General features: G+C 50.6%; 2 protein-coding genes across 3 annotated transcripts in view; both read right to left on the bottom strand.

The window, feature by feature from the left end:
• Nucleotides 1–24,027, bottom strand: part of ABCC6 (ATP binding cassette subfamily C member 6) — a 74,178-nt gene that overhangs the window by 36,480 nt on the left and 13,671 nt on the right. Inside the window, exons 7-14 of one of the 2 annotated variants that reach the window (XM_050774062.1) lie at nt 22,649–22,780; nt 18,391–18,594; nt 17,016–17,193; nt 13,007–13,168; nt 6,177–6,269; nt 3,517–3,720; nt 2,180–2,323; nt 900–987 (exon numbers count right to left, since the gene is read on the bottom strand). In XM_050774062.1, the coding sequence (XP_050630019.1) occupies nt 900–987; nt 2,180–2,323; nt 3,517–3,720; nt 6,177–6,269; nt 13,007–13,168; nt 17,016–17,193; nt 18,391–18,594; nt 22,649–22,780 (1,205 nt within the window). The remainder of the gene's footprint in view (nt 1–899; nt 988–2,179; nt 2,324–3,516; nt 3,721–6,176; nt 6,270–13,006; nt 13,169–17,015; nt 17,194–18,390; nt 18,595–22,648; nt 22,781–24,027) is intronic. The other variant, XM_050774063.1, reaches the window with a different exon arrangement.
• The window catches only part of CEP20 (centrosomal protein 20), a 345,441-nt gene that overhangs the window by 317,924 nt on the left and 3,490 nt on the right, over nt 1–24,027 (bottom strand). The window lies entirely within an intron of this gene.

Here is a 24,027-nt window from a genome sequence, read left to right as displayed (position 1 = left end):
TTGAGCTTGGTGAGTCTCATCGTGCAATGGTGCTTGAAATGTTGCTATTTTCTAGCTTGATCAGAATGTTGCCATGCTTATCACCTTGGACTTTCTGCATGAGGACACGGACCTGGTCTGTTACAGCAGGAGTCCCCAACCCCCAGCCACAGACTGGTACCAGTCTGCGGCCTCTTAGGAACTGGACCATACAGCAGGAGGTGAGTGCAGGGCAGGTGAGCAGAGTGTCATCTGTGTTTACAGCCACGCCCCATCACTCCCATCACCGCTTGAGCTCCGCCTCCTGCCGAATCAGCAGCAGCAATAGCTTCTCATAAGAGCATGAACACTTGCGAACTGTGCATGCGAGGAATGTGGGTTGCGTGTTCCTTATGAGAATCTAATGCCTGATGATCTCTCGCAGTCTCACATCACCTCCAGATGGGGCCATCTGGTTGCAGGAAAACAAGCTCAGGGCTCCCACTGATTCTACATTATGGTGAGTTGTATAATTATTTCATTTTATATTATAATGTAATAATAATAAAGTGTACAATTGGAATGTGTTTGAATCATCCCCAAACCACACGCCTCACCCTGGTCCATGGAAAAACTGTCTTCCACAAAACCAGTCCCTGGTGCCAAAAAGCTTGGGGACCACTGTGTTAGAGTGTTCCCTGTTGTACACCCAGGATGGCACGAAGTGGGTGCTCGATGAGTGGTCGCTGAACGGCTAGCAGAAAGAACAGAAGCACGGTGCCTGTTTCCAAGTGACACGCAGATGGCGTGATCTGCACGTGCCATCCATTGCGTGCAGCCCCCATCTCCCCCCATGCTGATGCTGGCTTGCCATTATGGGCTGGGGCAGTCCCCACATCCCCCATCCCTCCCACACCCCTCCTGCCAGACCCAGCGCTCACAGCTTCCAGAGGAACTTGAGTCCACGGCGCCAGGGTCAACTTCTTCCAGGCAGAGGAAGGTGACCAGGCGGTCAAAGGACACCCGGGCCTAGGAAAACCAAAGCCCCAGGTCAACCAGCAAGAAGAGCAAAGAACTCGGACTTTGGGTGTTGGTGTCTCAAGATGTGTGGCAACAGTTTCCTGTCTACCAAGCTCTCTGCACATAAGCTCTGTGCACAGGAGATGTGAGGACAAAGTTTTCTAGTTCATGGGAAACGATGCAACCCCAGTGGTGACCTTGATGGTGGCGATCTCCCACCTCCTCGCTCCTACTAATCAGTGACACTGGAACAAGCCAGCTGCCATTCTGCAGACAAGATCTGGGAAAAGGATGGTGGCTTTTCCAATAAGATTATCAAGTCATTATGTGGAACAATTTCAAATGTTGTCCACCTAGGGGCGCTCTCCCCATCTTTGGGGAAGAAAGAGACCAGTCGTTAAAACAGAGATTCGGTCAGGTGCAGGGGCTCATGCCTGTAATCCCAGCACTTTGGGAGGCCAAGTGCAGGAGGATCACTTGAGGCCAGGAGTTCAAGACCTGGGGAACATAGCAAGACTCGTCTCTACAAAAAATTAAAAAATGAGCTGTATGTGGTGGCCCATGCCTGTACTCCCAGCTACTCAGGAGGCTGGGAGGTGGAAGGATCACATGAGTCTAGCAGTTTGAGAATGCAGTGAGCTGAGATCGCACCACTGTACTCCAGCCTAGGTGACAGAGTCAGGTGCCCCTGTCTCAACAAACTAACAAATAAATAAATAAGGCTGGGCACAGTGGCTCATTGTAATCACAGCACTTTGGGAGGCCAAGGTGGGCAGATCACCTGAGGTCAGCAGATCAAGACCAGCCTGGCCAACATAGTGAAAACTCATCTCTACTAAAAATACAAAAAAATAAATTAGCTTGGCATGGTGGCATGCACCTATAGTCCCAGCTACTTGGTTGACTGAGGCAGGAGAATCACTTGAACCTGGGAGGTGGAGGTTGCAGTGAGCCGAGATCATGCCACTGCACTCCAGCCTGGGTGATAGAGTGAGACTCCATCCTAAATAAATAAATAAGTAGTTATTTATTTATTTACCTCTGTTCTTGCCCCTACTTGCCTCTTTTCCAGCTCCACACCCTCCGTCTCCCTCCCACTCTGTCTTCCCTCTCCTCTGCAAATGGCAGGCGTAAAGAAGCTGGAGCCAGGTGTAGCCCACGCACTCTCCCAGGATGGCTCCAGCCCCTGCACCCACCTTACCTGGACGAGGGAGTGGATGGAGAAGGGCAGGAATGCCTGGGCCTTGTTGAGGATGTTGAGAACCGTGAGAGTCACAAAGGCTTTCTCTGCATCCATAGCATTCTCGGCCACCAGAGTGTGGACAGCAAACACCACCAGTGCGACCTGGGGGGGTCGGGGTCGGGGAACACGTGGGGCCACAGTGAGACACGCAAGCATGGATACGGCAGCCCAGGCAAGCTGTGGTGCCTGCAGCGTCCATGTGGCCCACCTGCCATGTCCGCCATGTGCTTCCCTCCATAGATCCCACTCCCAATGCTGCTAACACATGTCCTCTCCTCAGTCATAAGCTACGCAAGGTCTTTCCAAAGACACAGTGCATTGCTAAAGGCGATGAGTGTGCAGCCCCGTGGCTCTAGGCATCACTAGAGCCTAGGGGAGAACCTAATGCCTCTAGGTTCCAAGCATTGGGGGACAGCAGAGATTCTGATCTTGGCAGCACTGTTGTTATTCTAGACATGGTGGAACTTGTGATTCTAGAGTCCCTTGGAAGATGACTCTATAGTTGCAGCAGGAGCAGCACTTGAGGGCTCTAAGTGTCGGTGCCATTTGTGGTCCTTTTTTTTTTTTTTTTTTGAGATGAAGTGTTGTTCTGTGGCCCAGGCTGGAGTGCAGTGGCATGATCTTGGCTCACTGCAACCTCTGCCTCCCGAGTTCAAGTGATTCTCCTGCCTCAGCCTCCCAGGTAGCTGGGATTACCGGCGCCCACCACCACAACCGGCTAATTTTTGTATTTTTAGTAGAGACAGGGTTTCGCCATGTTGGCCAGGCTGGTCTCGAACTCCTGACCTCTGGTGATCTACCCACCTCGGCCTCCCAAAGTATTGGGATGACAGGCATGAGCCACCGTGCCTAGCCTATGTATCAAAATTTTTAAAGTTGTGGTTTAGGAAGGTTGTTCTGACAGCAATCTGAAATAAATTACAGAATGGCAGGACAAGGATCACGTCCAGTGACAGGGTGGCTATGGACATCTGCTGGCCAGCATCAGGGAAGACACTCAGACCCAGGATTCTAACTCTGCCGCCCCTCCTGCACCCTCTTCCCCACATCGGTAGAAGCCTGGAATTCTCTCTGAGAGTTCAGCAGACTTTATCAGCCGCTGCCACCTTTGCTAGAATAATGTGATTAATTCGTTCTTGCAGAAGACAGCAGACACCCTGAGAGAACAGGATCCAGAATGAGTGGGTTTTGACGGTCAGGGTGGTAGGATCTGGGGAGCTCCATCTACCTCACCCTGCCCCACCCCCGCACTCCTTCCCCAGTGCTGCCCAGCATAGAGACTAGAGTGACGTCACCAGAAATGTAGACACTTGGAAGGACACCAGCGACACAGAGAAGAGGAGGCCGGAGGTCCGCAAGGCACCCAGCTCCTGGCCTCGGATGCCCAGGACTCTGTCCAGAAAGGCTCCCTCCCAGCCGTGGAACTTGATGGTCTTCGAGTTCCTGAGGATGGAGCTGGTGAGCCGTGCCCGCAAGTCCTTCTGCCTCATTTGCTCTTCCTGGGATCAGAGGGAAAAAGAGAGATGAAGACAGGGACAGATGAGAATTCTTCCCTGCACCCTGACAGCCACCCTTCAGCAAATCCCATTCACCTTGCCAAGCTGCGTCCCAAACCTGTCTGCCTCTCAGTGTCTCAGTCCCTCAGTCCTGGTCCAACCACCATCATCCTGTACCTGGACTTCTGCAGGATCTGCCTTGGGACAATGCACCCCATGGAGGAAGCCTCTGATGCCCGGAGAACAGAGGCAGCCTGAGCCCACCCAGGTATGGCACTGTCAGGAAGGCTACCTGGAAGTGGTTGATGCCCAAGTTACATCTGTTTTTTTAACCTTTTACATTTTTTGTGGAGTTGGGGTCTCGCTATGTTGTCCAGGCTGGCCTTGAGCTCCTGGGCTCAAGTGATCCTCTGCCCTCAGCCTCCTAAAGTGCTGGGATTACAGCCTGAGCTACATCTTACATGACCAGGAGGTGGGTGCTGAGCAGGCACAGGATGGGGGGAAGGAGTTGAAGAGGGAGGGAAGGGGTTTGAGAAAGGGGGGCAGCAAAAACCCAGGCACAGGGAATAGCATGACTCAGAGGACACTCAATGTGGCCAGAGGAGCATGTGAGCAGGGTCACTTGGCACTTTGCGGTCAGGCAGAGGAATTCGGGATCTCCTGTGCTTCACCATGGAGCGGGGGGCGGGGGTGTCATCAGAGGGGCAGCTGCCTGGAGAAGGTTTTTCTTTTTGAGACGGAGTCTCGCTCTGTGGCCCAGGCTGGAGAGAAGTGGAGCGATCTCGGCTCACTGCAAGCTCCGCCTCCTGGGTTCAAGCGATTCTCCTGCCTGAGCCTCCTGAGTAGCTGGGATTATAGGCGCACGTCGCCACACCTGGCTAATTTTTGTATTTTTTAGTGGAGACAGGGTTATGCCATGTCGGCCAGGCTGGTTTTGAACTCCTGACCTCAGGTGATCTGCCCGCCTCGGCCTCCCAAAGTGTTGGGATTACAGGTGTGAGCCACCGCGCCCAGCCTAGAGTGTTTCAGAGGAGGCCACGCAGGAAGATGGAGAAACAGCCCAGGTGACAGACGGACGTTGGGACAGCTGGGCCAAGAGAGGAAATAAGTTCCTTCCCTCCATCCCCCATCCCTCCGTCTCTCTTTTCCGCCTTTCTTTCCTTTCTTCCCTCTCTCCTTTCTTCTTTTGTTCCCTTTCTTCCTTCTCTCTTTCCTTTTCTTTCTTTCCCTCCCTCCCCCTTTCTTCCTTCTCTCCCTCATTCCTTCTCTTCCTCCCTCAATTCTTTCCTTCCCTCCTTCCCTCTGTCCTTCCTCCCCTTTCCTATCTTTCCTTTCTTCCCTCCTTTTCTCTCCTTCCCCTCCCTCCTTCCTCCCCTCCTTTCCTTCTTCCCTTCCTCTCTCCTCCCTTTCTTCCCTCCTTCCTTTCTTCCATAGTTCACAAACACAGTAAGTATTGAGAACCTTCTGCCTGCCGAGCACTAACTAGATGCTGAGTCTGCCACAGAGAGTGGCCTGTGCTGTTGCAAAGCTTCCAGTCTAAGGAGAACAAGGCAATCAACCCCTGCCAGGTGCTTCCTGCGGGGCCCTGTAGGATGTGGGAAGTGCTGTGCGGGGAAAGAAAAGCAAAAATGAACCCAGGGCAGGCACAGGAGAGGCTGCCGCTGGGAGGAGAGGGATGGACGTGCTGTTTCCTGGCCGGAGGGTGGTGAGGGAGTTGACGGAGGGTCTTCGGGAGGGCGGGTGATCCAGGCAGAGGGAACAGCTAAAGCGAAGGCCTGGAGGGATGTGTGAAATCGGGCAGGTTTGAGGACGGGGGATGTGGGGGAGAAGGCAGGGAAGGGAGGGAGACGGGTGGAAGGTGAAGTTGGAAGCCATGAGGCCAGTTCAGGGTGGGCCTGGTGGGCCGCTGTGGGTTTTTGGCTCAGTCTGAGGAAAATGGGGCCGCTGTGGGTCTGAGTAGAGGAGGGGTGCGACGTATTCGGTTTGCACAGGTCTGCTCTGGCTGGGAGTGGAGAGAGGCTGAGGGCAGAAGCGGGGAGTGCGCCAGGGGCTTGCTGCTATGGCCTGGGTTAGAGACCAGCGGGGAGTGCGCCAGGGGCTTGCTGCTATGGCCTGGGTTAGAGACCATGGGGTTTGCAGAGCCTGCGCTGGGAAAGGGTGACATTCTGGATGCATTTTGAAGGTGACGCCAAGCAAATCTGATGACAGATGGGAGGTGAGAGAAAAAGGCATTGAACTGACCCAGGGCCTGTGGCCTGAACACTAGAGGGACGGAGCCACTGTCCATTGAGATGGTGACGGGAGGGCTGCAGGTCTGCATGATGGGCAGCTCATAGACGACAAGAACAAAGCCAGACACGTGGGCTCGCACTCAACTCTCCCCTCCCCATCTCCCACACCAGGACCTGTGGCGTCCTCCCTACTTCCTGCCTGGTCCGTCCCTTTCCCCAAAGCCGAACCTGATGGTGGTTCCTCTTCTTGGTGATGAAGAAATTCAGAGGGAGGAGGCTCAGGAAGACGGCAATGGCAGTGAGGGCGGAGGGGCCCAGGAGCTGGGGACAGAGGGGGCAGGATGTCAGGAGATCCCGAGGAGCACAGCTCTCAGAGCCATGTGAACCAGAGCACCTCCATCTTGAATAGGAGCTGGGTAAAATGAGGCTGAGACCTACTGGGCTGCATGCCCAGACGATTAAGGCATTCTAAGTCACAGGATGAGACAGGAGGTCGGCACAAGACACAGGTCACAAAGACCTTCCTGATAAAACAGGTTGCAGTAAAGAAGCCGGCCAAATCCCACCAAAAGCAAGATGGCAATGAGGGTGACCTCTGGTTGTCCTCACTGCTGCACTCCCACCAGCGCCATGACAGTTTACCAATGCCATGGCAACATCAGCAAGTTACCGTATATGGTCTAAAAAGGAAAGGCATGAACAATCCACCCCTTATTGAGCATATCATCAAGAAATAACCATAAAAATGGGCAACCAGTCACCCTCTGGGCTGCTCTGTCTGTGGAGTAGCCATTCTTTAAATCTTTACTTCCCTGAAGAACTTGCTTTTGGCCGGGTGAGGTGGCTCACGCCTGTAATCCAACACTTTGGGAGGCCGAGGCGGGCAGATCACCTGAGGTCAGGAGTTCAAGACCAGCCTGGCCAACATGGTAAAACCCCGTCTGTACTAAAAATATAAAAATTAGCTGGGTGTGGTGGGCACCTGTGATCCCAGCTACTCAAGAGGCTGAGGCAGGAGAATCGCTTGAACCCGGGAGGCGGAGGTTGCAATGAGCCATAATCGTGCCACTGCACTCCAGCCTGTGTGCCAGAATGAGACTCCATCTCAAAAAAAAAAAAAAAAAAAAAAAGGAAAAAGAAAAAAGAAAAAACAAAACAACTCGTCTTCACTTTATGGACTTGCCCTGAATTCTTTCTTGCGCAAGATCCAAGAACCCTCTCATTGCATCTGGATCAGGACCCCTTTCCTGTAACACAACTGCAGATCCCGAAGGTAGTCAGACTTGGGTCTTAAGATGGGGATGTCAGGGAATCTGATAAGGGCAGCCACCAGGTCCCAGGGATCTGGGCTCATGGGGGTCTGCTGTGACAGGAGATGCCTGCTGAAAGTGGGGTCCTTTAATGTCAGGGAGGGGAATGGCCCTCTTACATGAAGGGGAGAGGGTTATATTCAAGACAGATCGTGCACACACACGAGTGGGACTGGGGGGTGTTCCCAGCCACAACGGTAAAGTTGAGACCTATGGAATCAGGACCTGGTTCAAATCCTGACCCTGACACTTGTGAGTGTGGCCTTGGAGCAAGTCACCTCCTTAAGGTGCAATTCCCTTGTCTGCAAAATGGGAATAGAGTTGTTCTCATTTGGCATTTTCTCTTATTACGTTTAATTATTTTCCTAATCTTCATTTCACCCCTCATGAGGGTTGTCAGATTTAGCGAATCATCATACAGGATGCCCAGTTACATTTGAAGATAAAGAGTGAAGAAGGTTTTAGTCTAAGTCTCGTGCAATATTTGGGACATACACTGAGAAGTTCTCCCGTTTGTCTGAAACTCATACTTCACTGGATGTCCTGTGTTTTCCCTGGCAACGCTGCTCCCCAACCAACGTGGTGATTTTGGGATGGTTACCTTCCCCCTCTCAGCTTTGGTTTCTGTATGTGGAAAATGTGGAAGTGGGGCTAGAATAAGTGATTTTTAAGTTGCTGTGACTTTCTGAGATTCCTTCACAGGTTATTTGGACCCATTCTCTCGAGGAACCCCACCCCAACTCCAGTCTGTGTGCCTCAGTTTCCCCTCTCAGTCCTTAGGAACACTATTTACTTTTTTTTTTTTTTTTTTTTTTGGAGATGGAGTCTCACTCTGTGACCCGGGCTGGAGTGCAGTGTCGTGATCTTGGCTCACTGCAACCTCCGCTTCCCAAGCGATTCTCCTGTCTCAGCCTCCTGAGTAGCTGGGATTACAGGTGGGTGTCACTCCGCCTGGCTAATTTTTGTATTTTTAGTAGAGATGGGGTTTCACCATGTTGCCCAGGCTGGTCTCGAACTCCTGACCTGAAGTGATCCACCCACCTCAGCCTCCTGAAGTGCTGGGATTACAGGTTTGAGCCACCCCACCTGGCCTGGGAACACTATTTTCTAACCTTGGGCCAGTTTGTTTCATTTATGCAGCAATGGCGCTACCTAGTGGCTTAGTGGAGAAGTGCCCAGAGGGTAAACAGCAGCCCACAGTAGGGGTTGGAAAAATACTCAAAGGAATGTGAGTGGAAGATGAACATCTCTGTCTGGGGGAAAAATGGTATCATTAAACTGTAGCAACCTCAATGTCCACTCCTCCTTTACCGAGATCTCACGTTGATGTTAGGAACTGTCTACCAAGAGGCAGGAAAAGTGCAAAGTATGCATGCAAAGTAACATGCAAAGTAACATGGTGCATTACCTATGGATGTCTTGTTGGTCTCATCTAATTTTTTTTTTTTTTTACAGAGTCTCACTTGGTTGCCCAGGCTGTAGTGCAGTGGTGTGATCTTGGCCCACTGCAACCTCCGCCTCCCAGGTTCAAGCAATTCTCCTGCCTCAGCCTCCCTAGTAGCTGGGATTACAGGCACATGCCACCACACCTGGCTAATTTTTGTATTTTCAGTAGAGACGGGGTTTTGCCATGTTGGCCAGGCTGGTCTTGAACTCCTGACCTCAAGTGATCTGCCGGCCTTGACCTCCCAAAGTGCTGGGATTACAGGCGTGAGCCACCATGCCCTGCCTGGTCTTGTCTGATTTTTAGCAGCGGTGGGGTCAACCTGATCAATTGCCCTGAATTTTCCCATGTTCTTCCTCTCTCCCTCTTTTTTTTTTTTTTGAGACGGAGTCTCGCTCTGTTGCCCAGGCTGGAGTGCAGTGGCCGGATCTCAGCTCACTGCAAGCTCCGCCTCCCGGGTTTACGCCATTCTCCTGCCTCAGCCTCCCGAGTAGCTGGGACTACAGACGCCCGCCACCTTGCCTGGCTAGTTTTTTGTATTTTTTAGCAGAGACGGGGTTTCACCGTGTTAGCCAGGATGGTCTCGATCTCCTGACCTCGTGATCCTCCCGTCTCGGCCTCCCAAAGTGCTGGGATTACAGGCTTGAGCCACCGCGCCCGGCCCCTCTCTTTCTTCCTAATGATGACATTTATGTACTGCTCATCAAGCACTGAGTGCCTTATGTTGTAATTGCTAAGAACCTACCGATTGTTTGCAAGGCCCTGGAATACAAGGTGAAGGCATTGGGAAAGGTCCTGGCCCCGAGTCCTAGCAAAAACAACCATATACATGAGCATTCGATTTTTTTTGGAGTATTCAACAATTATGATCAAAATGCCATTAACAGTTTTTACAAGGCCAGGCACGGTGGCTCATGCCTGTAATCCCAGCACTTTGGGAGGCTGAGGTGAGCAGATCACTTGAGGTCAGGAGTTTGAGACCAGCCTGGCCAATGTGGTGAAACCTGGTCTCTACTAAAACTACAAAAATTAGCCAGATGTAGTGGCACGTGCCTGTAATCCCAGCTACTCAGGAGGCTGAGACTGGAGAATCGCTTGAACCTGGGAGGTGGAGGTTGCAGTGAGCCGAGGCTGCCCCACTGCACTCCAGCCTACACGACACAGTGAGACTCTGTCTCAAAACAAAACAAAACAAAACATCTTTTACAATTTTTAGAAAGAGGGTCTTGCTCTGTCTCAGAGCTCAAATTCAGTGGCATGATCATAGCTCACTGTAACCTTGAATTCCTGGGCTCAAGCGATCCTCCTGCCTCAGCCTCCTAAGTAGCTATGACTATAGGTGTGCACCACCACTGTGCCCAGTTAATTAAAAACAATTTTTTAGGAGATCGAGACCATCCTGGCTAACATGGTGAAATCTTGTCTCTACTAAAAATACAAAAAAATTAGCCGGACGTGGTGGCGGGCGCCTGTAGTCCCAGCTACTCAGGAGGCTGAGGCAGAAGAATGGCGTGAACCTGGGAGGCGGAGCTTGCACTGAGCTGAGACTGCGCCATTGCACTCCAGCCTGGGCTGCAGAGCGAGACTCTGTCTAAAAGAAAGAAGAAGAAGAAAAAGAAAAAAAAATTTTTTGTAGAGATGGGATTTCTCTGGTTGGTATGTTGCCCAGGCTAGTCAAACTCCTGGCCTCAAGCGATCCTCCCACCTCAGGCTTGATAGCCATTATACCTTAAATGTACCTAGCCAGGATTCAGGCATGGTGGCTAACACCTGTAATCCCAGCACTTTGGGAAGCTGAGGCATGCGGATCACTTGAGGCCAGGAGTTCGAGACCAGCCTGGCCAAAATGACGAAACCCCATCTCTACTGAAAATACAAAAATTAGCTGGGTGTGATGGTGCACACCTGTGATCCCAGCTACTAGGGAGGCTGAGGCACGAGAATTGCTTAACCTTAGGAGGCGGAGGTTGCAATGAGCCGAAATTGCACCACTGCACTCAAGTCTGGGCAACAGAGTGAGACTCCGCCTCAATGAAACAAACAAACAAACAAACAAACAAAAACCTAACCAGGGCTCTGTAAACCATGGCATATAGTATCTATATGGGAGACATATGGATCCCTCCACCTGTTTTCATAGAGCCTATGAGCTGCACAAAAATGTTTAATAGTTTTAATATTTTTAAATAGTTGAAAAAAATCAGGCCGGGCATGGTGGCTCATGCCTATAATCCCAGCACTTTGAGAGGCCGAGGTGGGTGGATCACTTGGGGTCAGGAGTTCGAGACCAGCCTGGCCAAAATGGTGAAACCCCATCCCTACTGAAACTACACAAATTAGCCAGGCATGGTGGCAAACACCTGTAATCCCAGCTACTTGGGAGGCTCAGGCAGGAGAATCCCTTGGACCCGGGAGGCAGAGGTTGCAGTAAGCCGAAGTTGCGCCATTTCACTAAAGCCTGGGCAACACAGTGAGACTCTATCTCAAAAAAAAAAAATCAGAAGGATACTATTTCATGACATATGAAAATGATATGCAGTTCAAATGTCAGCATCCATAAATAGAGTTTTACTGGAGGAATACCTTGCCTGTTTGCTTAGTATGGTCTACGGCCACTTCTGCACTCCACGGGCAGAGGTGAATATTTGCAGGAGAAACGGTATGGTCCCCGATGTAAAAAATATCTACTGTCTTGTTCTTTATGGAAAAGTAACTAATGATAATATTACAAATACCTACAGGGTGCAGCTGTGTGTCCGGCGCTGTTCTACGTGCTTTCTATGTATGGCTCGTTAATGCCTCAGCACCTCTGGGGCAGGGGTGCTCCTGTTAATTATGATCCTCACGTTGGAGACAAGAACAGGAGGCAGAGAGAGAGTAGGTTCCTTGTACACGGATTCGTAAGTGGTCAGAAGCAGGATTTGAGCCTAGGCAGTTCCCGATACGGAGACTATTTTTATTTTTATTTTTATTTATTTTTTGGAGACAGAGTCTCACACTGTCACCCAGGCTGCAGTGCAGTGGCATGATCTCGGCTCACTGCAACCACCACCTCCGAGGCTCAAGCGATTCTCCTGCCTCAGCCTCCTGAGTGGCTGGGATTATAGGCACCCGTCACTATGCCCAGCTAATTTTTGTATCCTTTAGTAGAGACGGGGTTTCACCATGTTGGCCAGGCTGGTCTCGAACTCCTGACCTCAAGTGATCCACCCACCTGGGCCCCCCAAGGTGCTGAAATTACAGGCACGAGCCACCGCGCCTAGCCCAGAGTCTGATTTTAATTTAGAAAAAGAAAACGCTATACCACAAAGTTAAAGGAATGAAGTTGGAAAGCAAATGTTTTGTTTGTTTTGTTTGGTTGTGTCCTGATGGCTACTTTGTGTCTTTTGAACACGAAATAGCATTTTTTTCCCCCCTAAAATGTTCTCCTTTTGTGTTTTGTGGATGGTGGTTGTGGTGGTGCCCCAGGGTTACTGGTAACTTCAAAACATGGTTAAGTCGCCTACTGGGTACCCTAATAGCACATGGGGAAGTGTCAATGTCATCATCATCATCGCCATCATTCTACAGAGGAAACTGAGGCCCAGAGAGGGTGAGCTTCCTGCTCAAGGTCAAGTGAAGGTCATCCTTATTGAAGACTTTTCCCATTATATCAGCCAATAGTAGGCAAATGGACACAGGATTAGAGGAGGAGGAGAAGGAGGAGATGGGGGTGGAAGGGGAGGAGGAAAAGGAGGAGAGGAAGAGGAAGAAAGGGACTAGAAGGAGAGGGAGGAGGAGAGGGAAGAGAGGGGAGGGAGGAGGGTAGAAGAGAAGAGGGGAGAAGGGAAGAAGTGGGAGGGAAGATGATAGGGAGCAGAAAGGAAGAAGAAGGTGGAGCAGGAGACAGGAAGAGGAGGAGGAGGAAGGAGGGAAAGGAAGGGGTACAGGAAGAGGAGAAGGGTACTTGGGCAGAAGGTGGGGGGATGCAGGAAGAGGGAGGGTGAGGGAAGGGGTGCAGGAGGAGGGGGGCAGGAGGAGGAGGCCAGGGGCAGGGGGAGTGGGGAGGAAGGCTTGTAAGATTCTACACCAGGACTGGAATCCGGGGTGATGAAGGCAGGACAAGGGTGAGATCTTTCATGTGCCTCTCTCACACCAACCTGGTTCTCCCACAGCCTCAAACTTGCCCTAATCCTGGGGTCACAGCAGACCTCTTCCAGCCTCTTGAATGCTAAGTGAGAAGGAGGAAGGGGAGGGGGGAGGAGGAGAGGGAGAAGGAGGGGTGGGGGACTCTGTTCAAATCCCGTCTTCCTCCCCTTGTGCACCTGCCAGAGATAGACGAAGCAGACCACGATCCAGACAAGAGGCAGCCACAGCCCGTTGAGGTAGAGGATGCTCTCAGTCAGCCGCTGCACGTCCACGGACACCAGGTTGACCACATCACCCACCGCACTGGCCTTTCTGGAGCCACTGGACAGAGCCAGGACCTGGTGGGTGGGCGGAAGGAGAGAAGTAGAGTGGGGAGGCTGGGGAAGAGGGACATCCCAGGCAGCTTCTCCACCCACTGAGCCCCACTTCACGCGTCTGCGAGGTGGGTGAGTAAAGTCTCTTAGGCCAGCCTTTCAGGGCTGTTTGAGGATCCACAGAGATGACAAAAATGAAAATCCTCCAATATCCCTAAAGCACGGGAGACGTAATAATGAATAACATGCACGAAAACACCAGATGAACACGGATAATAATGGTGGTCATCTGCCCAGTGCTCACCATGTGCCAGGCACTGTGCTAAAGGAACAGCCTCATCATGTCTGGGGTGCTCACAGCCGTGAGTGGTACCAAGCAGGCACTACCATATTCATTCCGTCTAATGCCAGGCCAGGCGCAGTGGCCCCTGCCTGTAATCCCACCACTCTGGGAGGCTGAGGTGGGAGGATTGCTTGATCCTAGGAGTTCGAGACCAGCCTGGGCGACATAGCAAGACTCAATCTCTACAAAAACACTTAAAAATTAGCCAGGGGGTCGGGTGTGGTGCCTGACGTGTGTCATCCCAGCACTTTGAGAGGCCGAGGCAGGCAGATCACCTGAGGTCAGGAGCTTGAGACCAGCCTGGCCAACATGGTGAAACACTGTCTCTACTGAAAATACAAAAATTAGCTGGGCATGGTGGCAGGCACCTGTAATCCCAGTTACTTGGGAGGCTGAGGTAGGAGAATTGCTTGAACCCAGGAGGCGGAGGTGGCAGAGAGCCAAGATTAAGCCATTGCACTCCAGTCTGGGCGACAAGAGCAAAACTCCGTCTTGGGGAAAAAAAAAGAAAAATTACCCAGGCATGGTTGTGGTGTGCCAGTAGCTAGCTGGGGAGGCTGAGGTGGGAGGATCACTTGAGTCTAGGAGGTTGAGTCTACAGTGAGCCATGTTGGTGCCACTGCACTCTAGCGTGGGCAACAGAGCAAGACCCTGTCTTTAAAGAAAATGCTATGGATAAAATGCTCTCTATCATTCTCTCACCAAGGAAAATACCATTTCCAGTTAAATTAAGACATGTAAGAGACACCTCAATTTTGGAAGTATTAGAGTGAAAAAAAATGTGAGACTAGAATCAATGAAATGAACACTTACTAATCCCATTCTATGCTAAAGAAACTGAGGCACAGAGAACTTGAGCAACTTTCCCAAAGTCACAGGCCTTATAAGCTCCTACACAAGGAATGGAACCCAGGGTGACGAAGGCATGACAAGGGTGAGACTTTTCATGTGCTTCTCTGACACCAACCTGGTTCTCCGGCAGCCTCACATCTGCCTTAACCCTGGGGTCACAGTGGACCTCTTCCAGCCTGTTGAATGCTAAATTCCACATATAGTCCTCTCTTTGTGACTGTGTGAGGGAGTGAAGAAGTGATCCAGGAATGACTGGGCATAGAAATTCTCCACTTAACAAATCTTCGAAGAGTGCCCACTGTGTGACTCACACTGAGCTGGGAACTGAAAATACAGCTGTGAACAACAGAGACCAGGCTTGCTCTCCCGGGACTGGAGTTTGAGGTGGGGAACAAGGCTCTATAATAAAGATTTATATTACTGGCTGGGCATGGTGGCTCACACCTATAATCCCAGCACTTTGGGAGGCTGAGGAGGATGGATTGCTCGAGGCCGGGAGTTCAAGATCAGCCTGGCCAATATGGCGAAACCCCGTCTCTAGTAAAAATACAGAAATTGTGTATACAAAAATACAGGTGCTGTTGGGCACCTGTAATCCCAGCTACTCAGGAGGCTGAGGCAGGACAATCGCTTGAATCTAGGAGGCGGAGGTTGCAGTGAGCTGAGATTGCACCACTGCACTCCAGCCTGGGTGACAGAGTGAGACTCTTGTCTCAAAAAATAAGACAAAACAAAAAGATTTCTATCACTCATGCTTTAATGGCAGTTATGATGAGTACCATAAAAAAAGCAGCCAAGGCTGGGCACGGTGGCTCACGCCTGTAATCCCAGCACTTTGGGAAGCCGAGGTGGGTGAATCATCTAAGGTCAGGAGTTTGAGACCAGCCTGGCCAACATGGTGAAACCCCGTCTCTACTAAAAATACAAAATTAGTGGGACATGGTGGCACACACCTGTAATCCCAGTTATTCGGGAGGCTGAGACAGAAGAATTGGTTGAACCCAGGGGATGGAGACTGCAGTGAGCTCAGACTGTGCCATTGCACTCCAGCCTGGGCGATGAGAGCAAAACTCTGTCAAAAAAAAAAAAAAAAAAAAAAAAAAAAAAGAAAAAAAAGAAAAAAAAAAGCCCAGAGGTTAGAGAGGAGGGATCTGATCTCATTGAGAGATCAAAGAAGGCCTCCCAGCAGGTGGATGGGAAAAAGGAAGATCAACGCCTGCTCGCCTGCTCGCCTGCTCAGGCGGCCTTCCTCTTAGGCTCAAGGAAATGTGGACTCTCAAGGCAGGATAGGACACACCCAGCACTGGCATGCTCAGGGGAACATGAGCCTGGGACATAGCACTCTGGCAGGATAGCATCAAGAGCTGCCCTCTCGGCCATCCAGGAGCTGTTCCCTCTGTCCCCTCCTCCCCTAGGTGACAGCTCAGGTGTCGGGGAGCGAGACTTACATGGGATGGGACCTGCCCTGGCTCAGATGCTCCATACCCCACAAGAGCCAATAGCTCTTGCAGCAGCAGTTTAGGGACTTAGCTTCTTAGTCCCCTGAAGGGACAAGAGCCACTGCACCGAGAGAAGTCGAAAGCTGTGGCCTCCAATCAGGTATTCACAGTCAATGGACAGAACTTCCAGCCCGGATGCAATTTTTTTTTTTCAGATGGGTTCTTGCTCTGTTACCCAGGCTGCAGTGCAGTAGCACGACCTCAGCTCACTGCAACCTCCACCTCCCAGGTTCAAGGGATTCTCCTTTCTCAGCTTCCTGAGTAGCTGGGATTACAGGCATGTACCACCATGCCTAGATAATTTTTGTATTTTTAGTAGAGACGGGGTTTTGCCATGTTGGCCAGGCTGGTCTTGAACTCCTGACCTTAAGTGATCCGCCTGCCTCAGCCTCCCAAATTGCTGGGATTACAGGTGTGCACCACTGCGCCCAGCCTAGGGGTCATTTTTACTACAAGCAGTATTATCTGGGAACATAGTTGACAGGCCACCTTATCAGAAGGTTAAGCCTTTATCCTCAAGCGGGAATGAGTGGAAGTTAAAATTAGGCTCAAAAATTAAAATTAGATTAGGGAGAGTGGAAATGGTATCTAGACAGTGAGAACTACAAAGGCCCCAAGGTGGGTGGGTGCCTGGAATATCTGAGGAACTGAAAAGAGACCTGTGTGACTGGAGGAGAGTGAGCATGGGAGGAGGCGGGTGTGTGTGTGACGGGATGAGGTCAGAGAGTTACCTCTCAGATCACACGACACCTTACAGAAATAACTAAGGAGGTGAGGCAAATCACTTGAGGCCAGGAGTTTGAAACAAGCCTGACCAACATGGCAAAACCTTTTATCTACTAAAAATACAAAAATGAGCCAGGCGTGGTGACACGTGTCTGTAGTCCCAGCTACTCAGGAGGCTGAGGCAGGAGAATCGCATGAACCCGGCAGGCGGAGGTTACGGTGAGCTGAGATTGCACCACTGTACTCCGGGCTGGGCGACAGAGTGAGACTCTGTCTCAAAAAAATAAATATATATAAACAAAGAGAAATAACTAAGGAAGTGAGAATGTATCCTGAGTGACTCTAATAAGTAAGGACTGAATGCATTCTCAGCTGCTGGTAACATTATCATCAGCTCAGTGATGTTGCTTTTCCTGGTCTGGGAGGACTGCACTTGTCCCCCAGGGCTCACCTTTCTGTACACCAGGCCAGTGATGGCTGACCGCAGCCTCATCTGCAGCACCTTGAGCCTGTACATGTTCTGCTGCTCAAACAGCGTTTGCAGGCAGGCCGAGAGGAACATCAGCACGGCGAGGAGGTAGCCCTTCCAGGCTGGAGGCTTGGGATCACCAATGAACTCCAGGAAAAGGCTTGCAGGGGAAGGAGGGAGAAGGTACAGCTGGTGAGAGGAGGTGCCCATGGGTGTGGCCTTTGCCCAGACCAGGCCAGGTGTGGAGGATCAGTCGGTGTGGTTGACTTTTTTGCAATAATGGTCTCCGGTATTTCCCCCACTGTCCATAATACTCCTTTTCAATCTGACTGCAGCTCCTCAAGATCAAGAGGTGGAGTTTTTGTCCCCACTTGTTATGGGCTAAACTGTGTCCTCACAAAATTTATATGTGGAAGCCCCTACCCCCAGTACCTCTGAATGTGACTGTATTTGGAAATAGGGCCATGAAAGAGGCAATGAAGTTAAAATGAGGTCATTAGGCTGGGCCCTAATCCAACCTGACTGGGTCCTTGTAAGAAGAGAAAAGGTAGACACACAAGGAGACACCAGGGGGCACACACAGAGGAAAGATCACATGGGGACACAGGGAGGAGGTGGCCAACTGCAAGTCAAGGACAGAGGCCTCGGATGGAACCACCTTGAAGATACCTAATCTCGAACTTCCAGCTTCCAGAATCATAAGAAAATACATTTCTGTTGTTTAAGCCACTCAGTCTGTGATGCTTTGTTATGGCAGCTGAGCAGACACCACTTGAATCTGGGCTGGCTACAAAACCAGCTTTGGCCAACAGAGTACGGTGGAGGTAAAGCCATGCTGGCTCTGAGCCTAGGCCTCGAGAGAAAATGTGGCTTTTGGCCTATTTCTTAGAACCCTCCCAAGCAGCCACATGAACAAGTCTGAGCTAGCCTTTTGGAGGATGGGAACCCACATGGAGCATAGACAGCCATCCCAGCCTCAGATACACAACTGCAGGCACATGAGAAAACCCAGCCAAGAAAAGAAGAACCGCCCAGCTGAGCCCAGCCCACATTACTGACCCACATTACCATGAACTAAATAAATGAATGCTTGTAATTTTAAGCCACTCACATTTGGGGCATTTTACAGCAAAAGCTAATTGATGTAGTCAGGTAAGTACTTGCTTATTTGCCCTTCTGGGGGTCAGTCACTTTCTCATTAAGCATTTCCCTTTCTCAGTATCTTTCTCACCCACCCTCCAGTGTCCCGAGCACCAGATGTATAAGCAGAGGCAGGAGAGCTGAAGCCTCCTGGCCCTGGAAGGATGCCACTAAGAGACCGCCCACCTTAGCAGGGCACTTGAAGTCTGGGACTCACCTGAGCAGCTTGGGGACAGTGAACCTGAAGACATCACTGATGACGAGGCTGAGGGTCCCCAGGAGGAAGGTAGAATGGAACACCTGCCAGATGGCCTTCAGCAGTGGGCCCCACTGGCTCCCTTCTTGCCGTAGGAACGGCTCAGTATCTGGAGCCTCCATGTCACTGCTACCTTTCCTTTTAAATGTTGTTGCCTTGGTGTGCCTTAGGGGAGGGAAGAGATTGGCTCTGGGTCCCATTTTATACTCTCAGCTGCCAGCAGCAGGGCCAGGCATTAAAGGGTTATTTTCCAAACAGTGGAGATGGGTGGGTATGGATCCAGGCTGGCTCCCTCACCCGTTCCTCCTTATCACCCTGAGTACCCACTTAAGAGACAATCACAGGAGTTGGGGGCATGGCAGGAGGGCACTCTGAGGCCTCTTAGATGGCCATGGGAAAGCACATGTGTTGAACACCTACTACGTGCCAGGCACTCCCCAGCCGTCCTAAGACCCCTGAGAAGCCAGGTGGGTAGACTTTGCCTGTGTTTTCCACCAAGATGTCCCTAATATCAAGTCCAGCTCCTGCACACAGTAGGAGCTCAATAAACACTTGTCAAATGAATGGGAAAAACAGATTGAGTGACGTGTGCAAAGGGCCTAACGAGAGTGCCCCCTGCACATACTGTTACAAAAATTTATAGAAGGAAGGAAGGAGCTTGGCTGGGTGGACAGAACTTGGCTTTGGAGCCAGGAGATTGTGATTCCAATGCCTGCTCTGTCTCCTCTCCTCCGAGCCTTAGTGTTTCCATCTGTAAAGTGGGGTCGGGGAAGAGTTGACTGCAAAGTTTTCTTTCTGGCTGGAGTTTTTGCTCAGTTCTGTTCAAGCTCTTTGCCCCCAGAGAATCAGTGTGTTTAGCCTGCAGGCTCCATAGCAAGCGTTTTCCTCTCCTGCAGGTCTCACCTCCCATCAAGGAAGACGTCCAGATTAGTGTCTGATGTCTGGTCTCTGGACTGAAGGCCGTTTAGTGCAGATCTCACAAATGATGGTGGGGCAAGGCATGGGCATATGCATGAGTGACATGGGCAAGGTGTGAGTTGGGGATACAAAAGGGAGTGGTAGAGGCCGGGCACGGTGGCTCACACCTGTAATCCCAGCACTTTGGGAGGCTGAGGCAGGCGAATCACCTGAGGCCAGGAGTTCAGGGCCAGCCTGATAGCCTGAGCAACATGGAGAAACCCTGCCTCTAATAAAAAATACAAAAAGTAGCCGGACATGGTGGTAGGCGCTTGTAGTCCCAGCTACTTGGGAGGCTGAGGCAGGAGAATCGCTTGAACCCAGGAGGCAGAGCTTACAGTGAGCTGAGATCGCACCACTGTACTCCAGCCTGGGTGACAGAAACCGACTCTTAAAAAAAAAAAAAAAAAAAAGAGAGAGAGAGAGGGGATAGGGACTGTAGCAAATTGAAGACTGTACTCGTTGTCCAATGCTGTAGACTCTACCCAAATCCAATCTAATACTGCCTTGTGAAGATGTGGCCTAGGTTTGCCAGATCTACTTTGAGACCAAAATTCCAGATTTTTATTTTTATTTATTTGTATTTGTATTTATTTTTTGAGACAGAGTCTCACTTTGTCGCCCAGGCTGGAGTGTGGTGGCGCGATCTCAGCTCACTGCAACCTCTGCCTCCCAGGTTTAAGGGACTGTCCTGCCTCAGCCTGCCGAACAGCTGGGATTACAGCGCTTGCCACCACACCCAGCTAATTTTCGTATTTTTAGCAGAGATGGGGTTTCACCATGTTGGCCAGGCTGGTCTCGAACTCCTGGCCTCATGTGATTTGCCCGCCTTGGCCTCCCGAAGTGCTGGGATTTCAGGTGCGAGCCACTGTGCCCAGTCTAGAATTCCAGATTTTTATGGGATCGCTCCAAATTTTTAACTATTGGCAACTTATTAAAAAAAACAAAACAATACAAACCACCACAAAGGCCCATGTGCGCCAAACATACCTTGGGAAGCTGACTTGACCAGCAGGTGGCTTGGCTGTTGTGTGACCTCTTAGGAGGACACCCTCTCCCTTCCCCCAGTGATTGCAAAATACTTCAGAAAGGAAACCAAAGTTCTCCGTGGGTGCAGTTGGTTGGTTGGCTGAGGGAGCCTGGTCTTTGTATAACCCCGTCTTTCCCCTTTCTTTCTGTCAACTGTTTATGGGAGGATTATCAAACAGTTCTGGAGAATGTTTCTACTGTTTAGTTCTAGTGGTGGGTGACCTATAATTTTCATGTTGGTGGGGATGCCGGGACTTGGCAGAGGTTCCTCCCAGAGCCCCCGTGGACTGAATTCTGCCACTTCTGTAAAATCATTTAAAGGTAGAGGATGAATCAGATGCAGTAGTTCACACCTGTAATCCCAGCACTTTGACAGGCCAAGGCAGGCAGATCAGCTGAGGTCAGGAGTTCAAGATCAGCGTGCCAACATGGTGAGACCCTGTCTCTACTAAAAAAATTAAAAAAATTAGCCAGGTGTGGTGGTGCACGCCTGTGGTCCTAGCTACTCAGAAGGCTGAGACAGAAGAATCACTTGAACCCAGCAGGTGGAGGTTGCAGTGAGCCAAGATCATACCACTGCACTCCAGCCTGGGTGACAGAGTGAGACTCTGCCTCAAAAAACCAACCAATCAACCAACCCAGTGAAGGGGTTCCAGCAAGCCATGCCTGGGGTGACAGAGAGAAGTGATGTTTTGGTTCGCTCACACTACTTACTGTGTTTGGAAAAACACATGCCCTTCCTTTGTGGGAACAGCCCCTACCCTCTTCTGTGGCTCTGAAGGGACCACAGTCATGGAACCAGCCTTCTGAGTATGGGATTGGCCCCTGACAGGCACGTGACTTCAGCCAGGCCAATTAGAGGCCTTCCTTGGGATTTTCTATATGGACGTTAAGGGAGAGATGCTCTCTCATTCTGTTGGGGTTTGCTGAACTTGCGTGGGAAGGGATAGGCCTTATGGAGAGACCAACACATAGATAATAGTTGGGGTGGGAGATGAAGGGAGAGAATCCTGACATCACGTGAGTCCACGGATCCAGCAACACCTGAGGCTAGATCCTCTTACTATGTGAGCCGATAGTATCAGTCTCTCTCTCCTCTCTCTTAATGTGTGGGATTCAGCCATCTGCAACAACTACCACACAGTCCCAGAGTATGCAGGGAAACCTAGTTACTCTTCCCACAGAGCTAACTTACTTTTTTGTTCTGTCTCCTGAAACACCAAGCTCCGGTGAGGTTAAGCAATGTGTCCAAGGTCATCACTATTCGAAGGCAGGGCAGCATTTAACCCAATTTTATCTAATCCTATGTTGCAGGCTAATTAAGCTAGACCAGAATTTCTCAAATGAGGCATCCCAGGCTCTAAGGGCTGCAGAGAAGTTTCCAGAGATGCCACTGAGGGCAGGAGTGGACAGAGTGGATAGCTCCAAGGATTTCAACACCCTCTGGATGACTAACAGTGCTTGAGCACTTCCCATTTGCAAGACATTTGCAAGTTCTTTTCCATAAACCATCTTTTTTTCATCCCCATAAGCTATGAGCTGGGGCTAACGACATCCCCACTGAACAGATGAGAAAACTGAGGCCCAGGAAAAGAATTGCTCAGGTTATACAGTAAGTGAGCAGCTGCCTGCATGTTATGAGTCACCTCCCAACCCTCCACCCCAGCCTTAAAATACCTCTTCTGTTTCCTGCCTGCCATTCTGCCATGAGTTCCCTGTTTGTAGGAACCTGTGATGCATTCTGGGAGGAACCATATATTGAGCCTGATCGGCAGTTACTACTTAGTGGGATCAGTTGGAAGGTAAGGTGAGGAGGCGGCAGGGCAGCAAGAGTAGTGTTGGGAGCTGGACTGGGGGTCAAATGATGAGCTTTTCTTTTCTTCTTTTTTTTTTTTTTGAGACGGAGTCTCGCCCTGTCACTCAGGCTAGAGTGCAATGGTGGGATCTCCACTCACTGCAACCTCCGCCTTCTGGGTTCAAACGATTCTCCTGCCTCAGCCTCCTGAGTAGCTGGGATTACAGGTGCCCGCCACCATGCCCAGTTAATTTTTGTATTTTTAGTAGAGATGGGGTTTCACTATGTTGGCCAGATTGGTCTTGAACTCCTGACCTCGTGATCTGCCTGCCTCGGCCTCCCAAAGTGCTGGGATTACAGGCGTGAGCCACCACACCTGGCCAATGATGAGCTTTTCTGAAGGAGCATCAGGTGAGTTCTCGACCTCCACCCACTTACCTCCGGGCTGTGCTGCGATTCCTCATCCACGCCTTTTCAAGCCTGGAAACAAGTTCTTCTGAGGAGTTTTCTCTCCCAAGCGACCAGAGGTCTTTTGGTCTCAGTGGCCTCCTGTAGCCCCTCCAGACCAACCTGCAAAAGACGGGCACCAGGGCGAGTTTTCTTGCCATTCACCCCTGCAGGATCCTGGCCAAGCAAGTAGCTGTGTGATCCTGGGTAAGTCACTTTACCTCTCTGTACCTCTACTGGCCCCTGGGTAAAAATAAAGCAATTCAGTAACCCCATCTAACGTTTAGAGGGCACTTCTCGGTTCACAAAGATTGTCTCATTAATTCTTACTTGAGCCCATAAGATAGATGATTATGGTTTGTTTGTTTGTTTGTTTCAGATGGAGTCTTGCTCTGTCTCCCAGGCTGGAGTGCAATGGCGCAATCTCAGCTCACTGCAACCTCCACCTCCCAGTTCAAGCGATTCTCTCGCAGCGATTCTCTCACCTCAGCCTCCTGAGTAGCTGAGATTACAGGCACCCACCACCATACCCAGCTAATTTTTGTATTTTTTGTAGAGATGGGGTTTCATCATGTTGGCCAGGCTGGTCTGGAACTCCTGGCCTCAGGTGATCCACCTGCGTCAGCCTCCCAAAGTGCTGGGATTACAGGCATGAGCCACCACACCCAGCCTGTAAATTGATAGTTTATAATTGTATAAGTGTATGAGTATATTATTATAGATCTATTTTACAGATGGGGAAGGAAATAGAAATGCAGAGAGATTAAGTGGCTAAACCAAGGGATAGCCCTTGGCAAGGGAAACAGACATTTGCCTGGGAATCAGAAATCCATTGTCCAAAACTATCGTTGTAGAAGAAGCTTGAACTCCTCCCTCAGCTTTATTTTTTAAATTATTTTTCTGTCTCACTCTGTTGCCTAGGCTGGAATGCATTGGCGCGATCTGGGCTCACTGCAACCTCCACCTCCCTGGCTCAAGTGATTCTCATGCCTCAGACTCCTGAGTAGTTGAAATTACAAGCACCCACCATCACACCTGGCTAATTTTTGTGTTTTCAGTAGAGATGGGGTATCACCATGTTGGCCAGGCTGGTCTTGACCTACTGGCCTCAAGCAGTCTTCCCACCTCAGCCTCCCAAAGTGCTAGGACTACGGGTGTAAGCCACCACACCTGGCTAATTTTTGTGTTTAAGTAGGGACGGGATTTCGCCATGTTGGCCAGGCCGGTCTCGAACTCCTGGCCTCAAGTGATCTGCCTGGGTTGGCCTTCCAAAGTGTTGGGATTATGGGTGTGAGCCACTGCGCCTGGTCTCAGGTCTCTTTAATCTTTCTGATGACACCAGCCAGAAGGTTGCTCTGGTCTCCGAGTCT

This window comes from Macaca thibetana, chromosome 20 (assembly GCF_024542745.1).
Source record: "Macaca thibetana thibetana isolate TM-01 chromosome 20, ASM2454274v1, whole genome shotgun sequence".
In the NCBI taxonomy this organism is placed as follows: domain Eukaryota; kingdom Metazoa; phylum Chordata; class Mammalia; order Primates; family Cercopithecidae; genus Macaca; species Macaca thibetana.
Note: the sequence above shows the minus strand (reverse complement) of the source record. Positions and strands in the feature narration are given on the sequence as shown.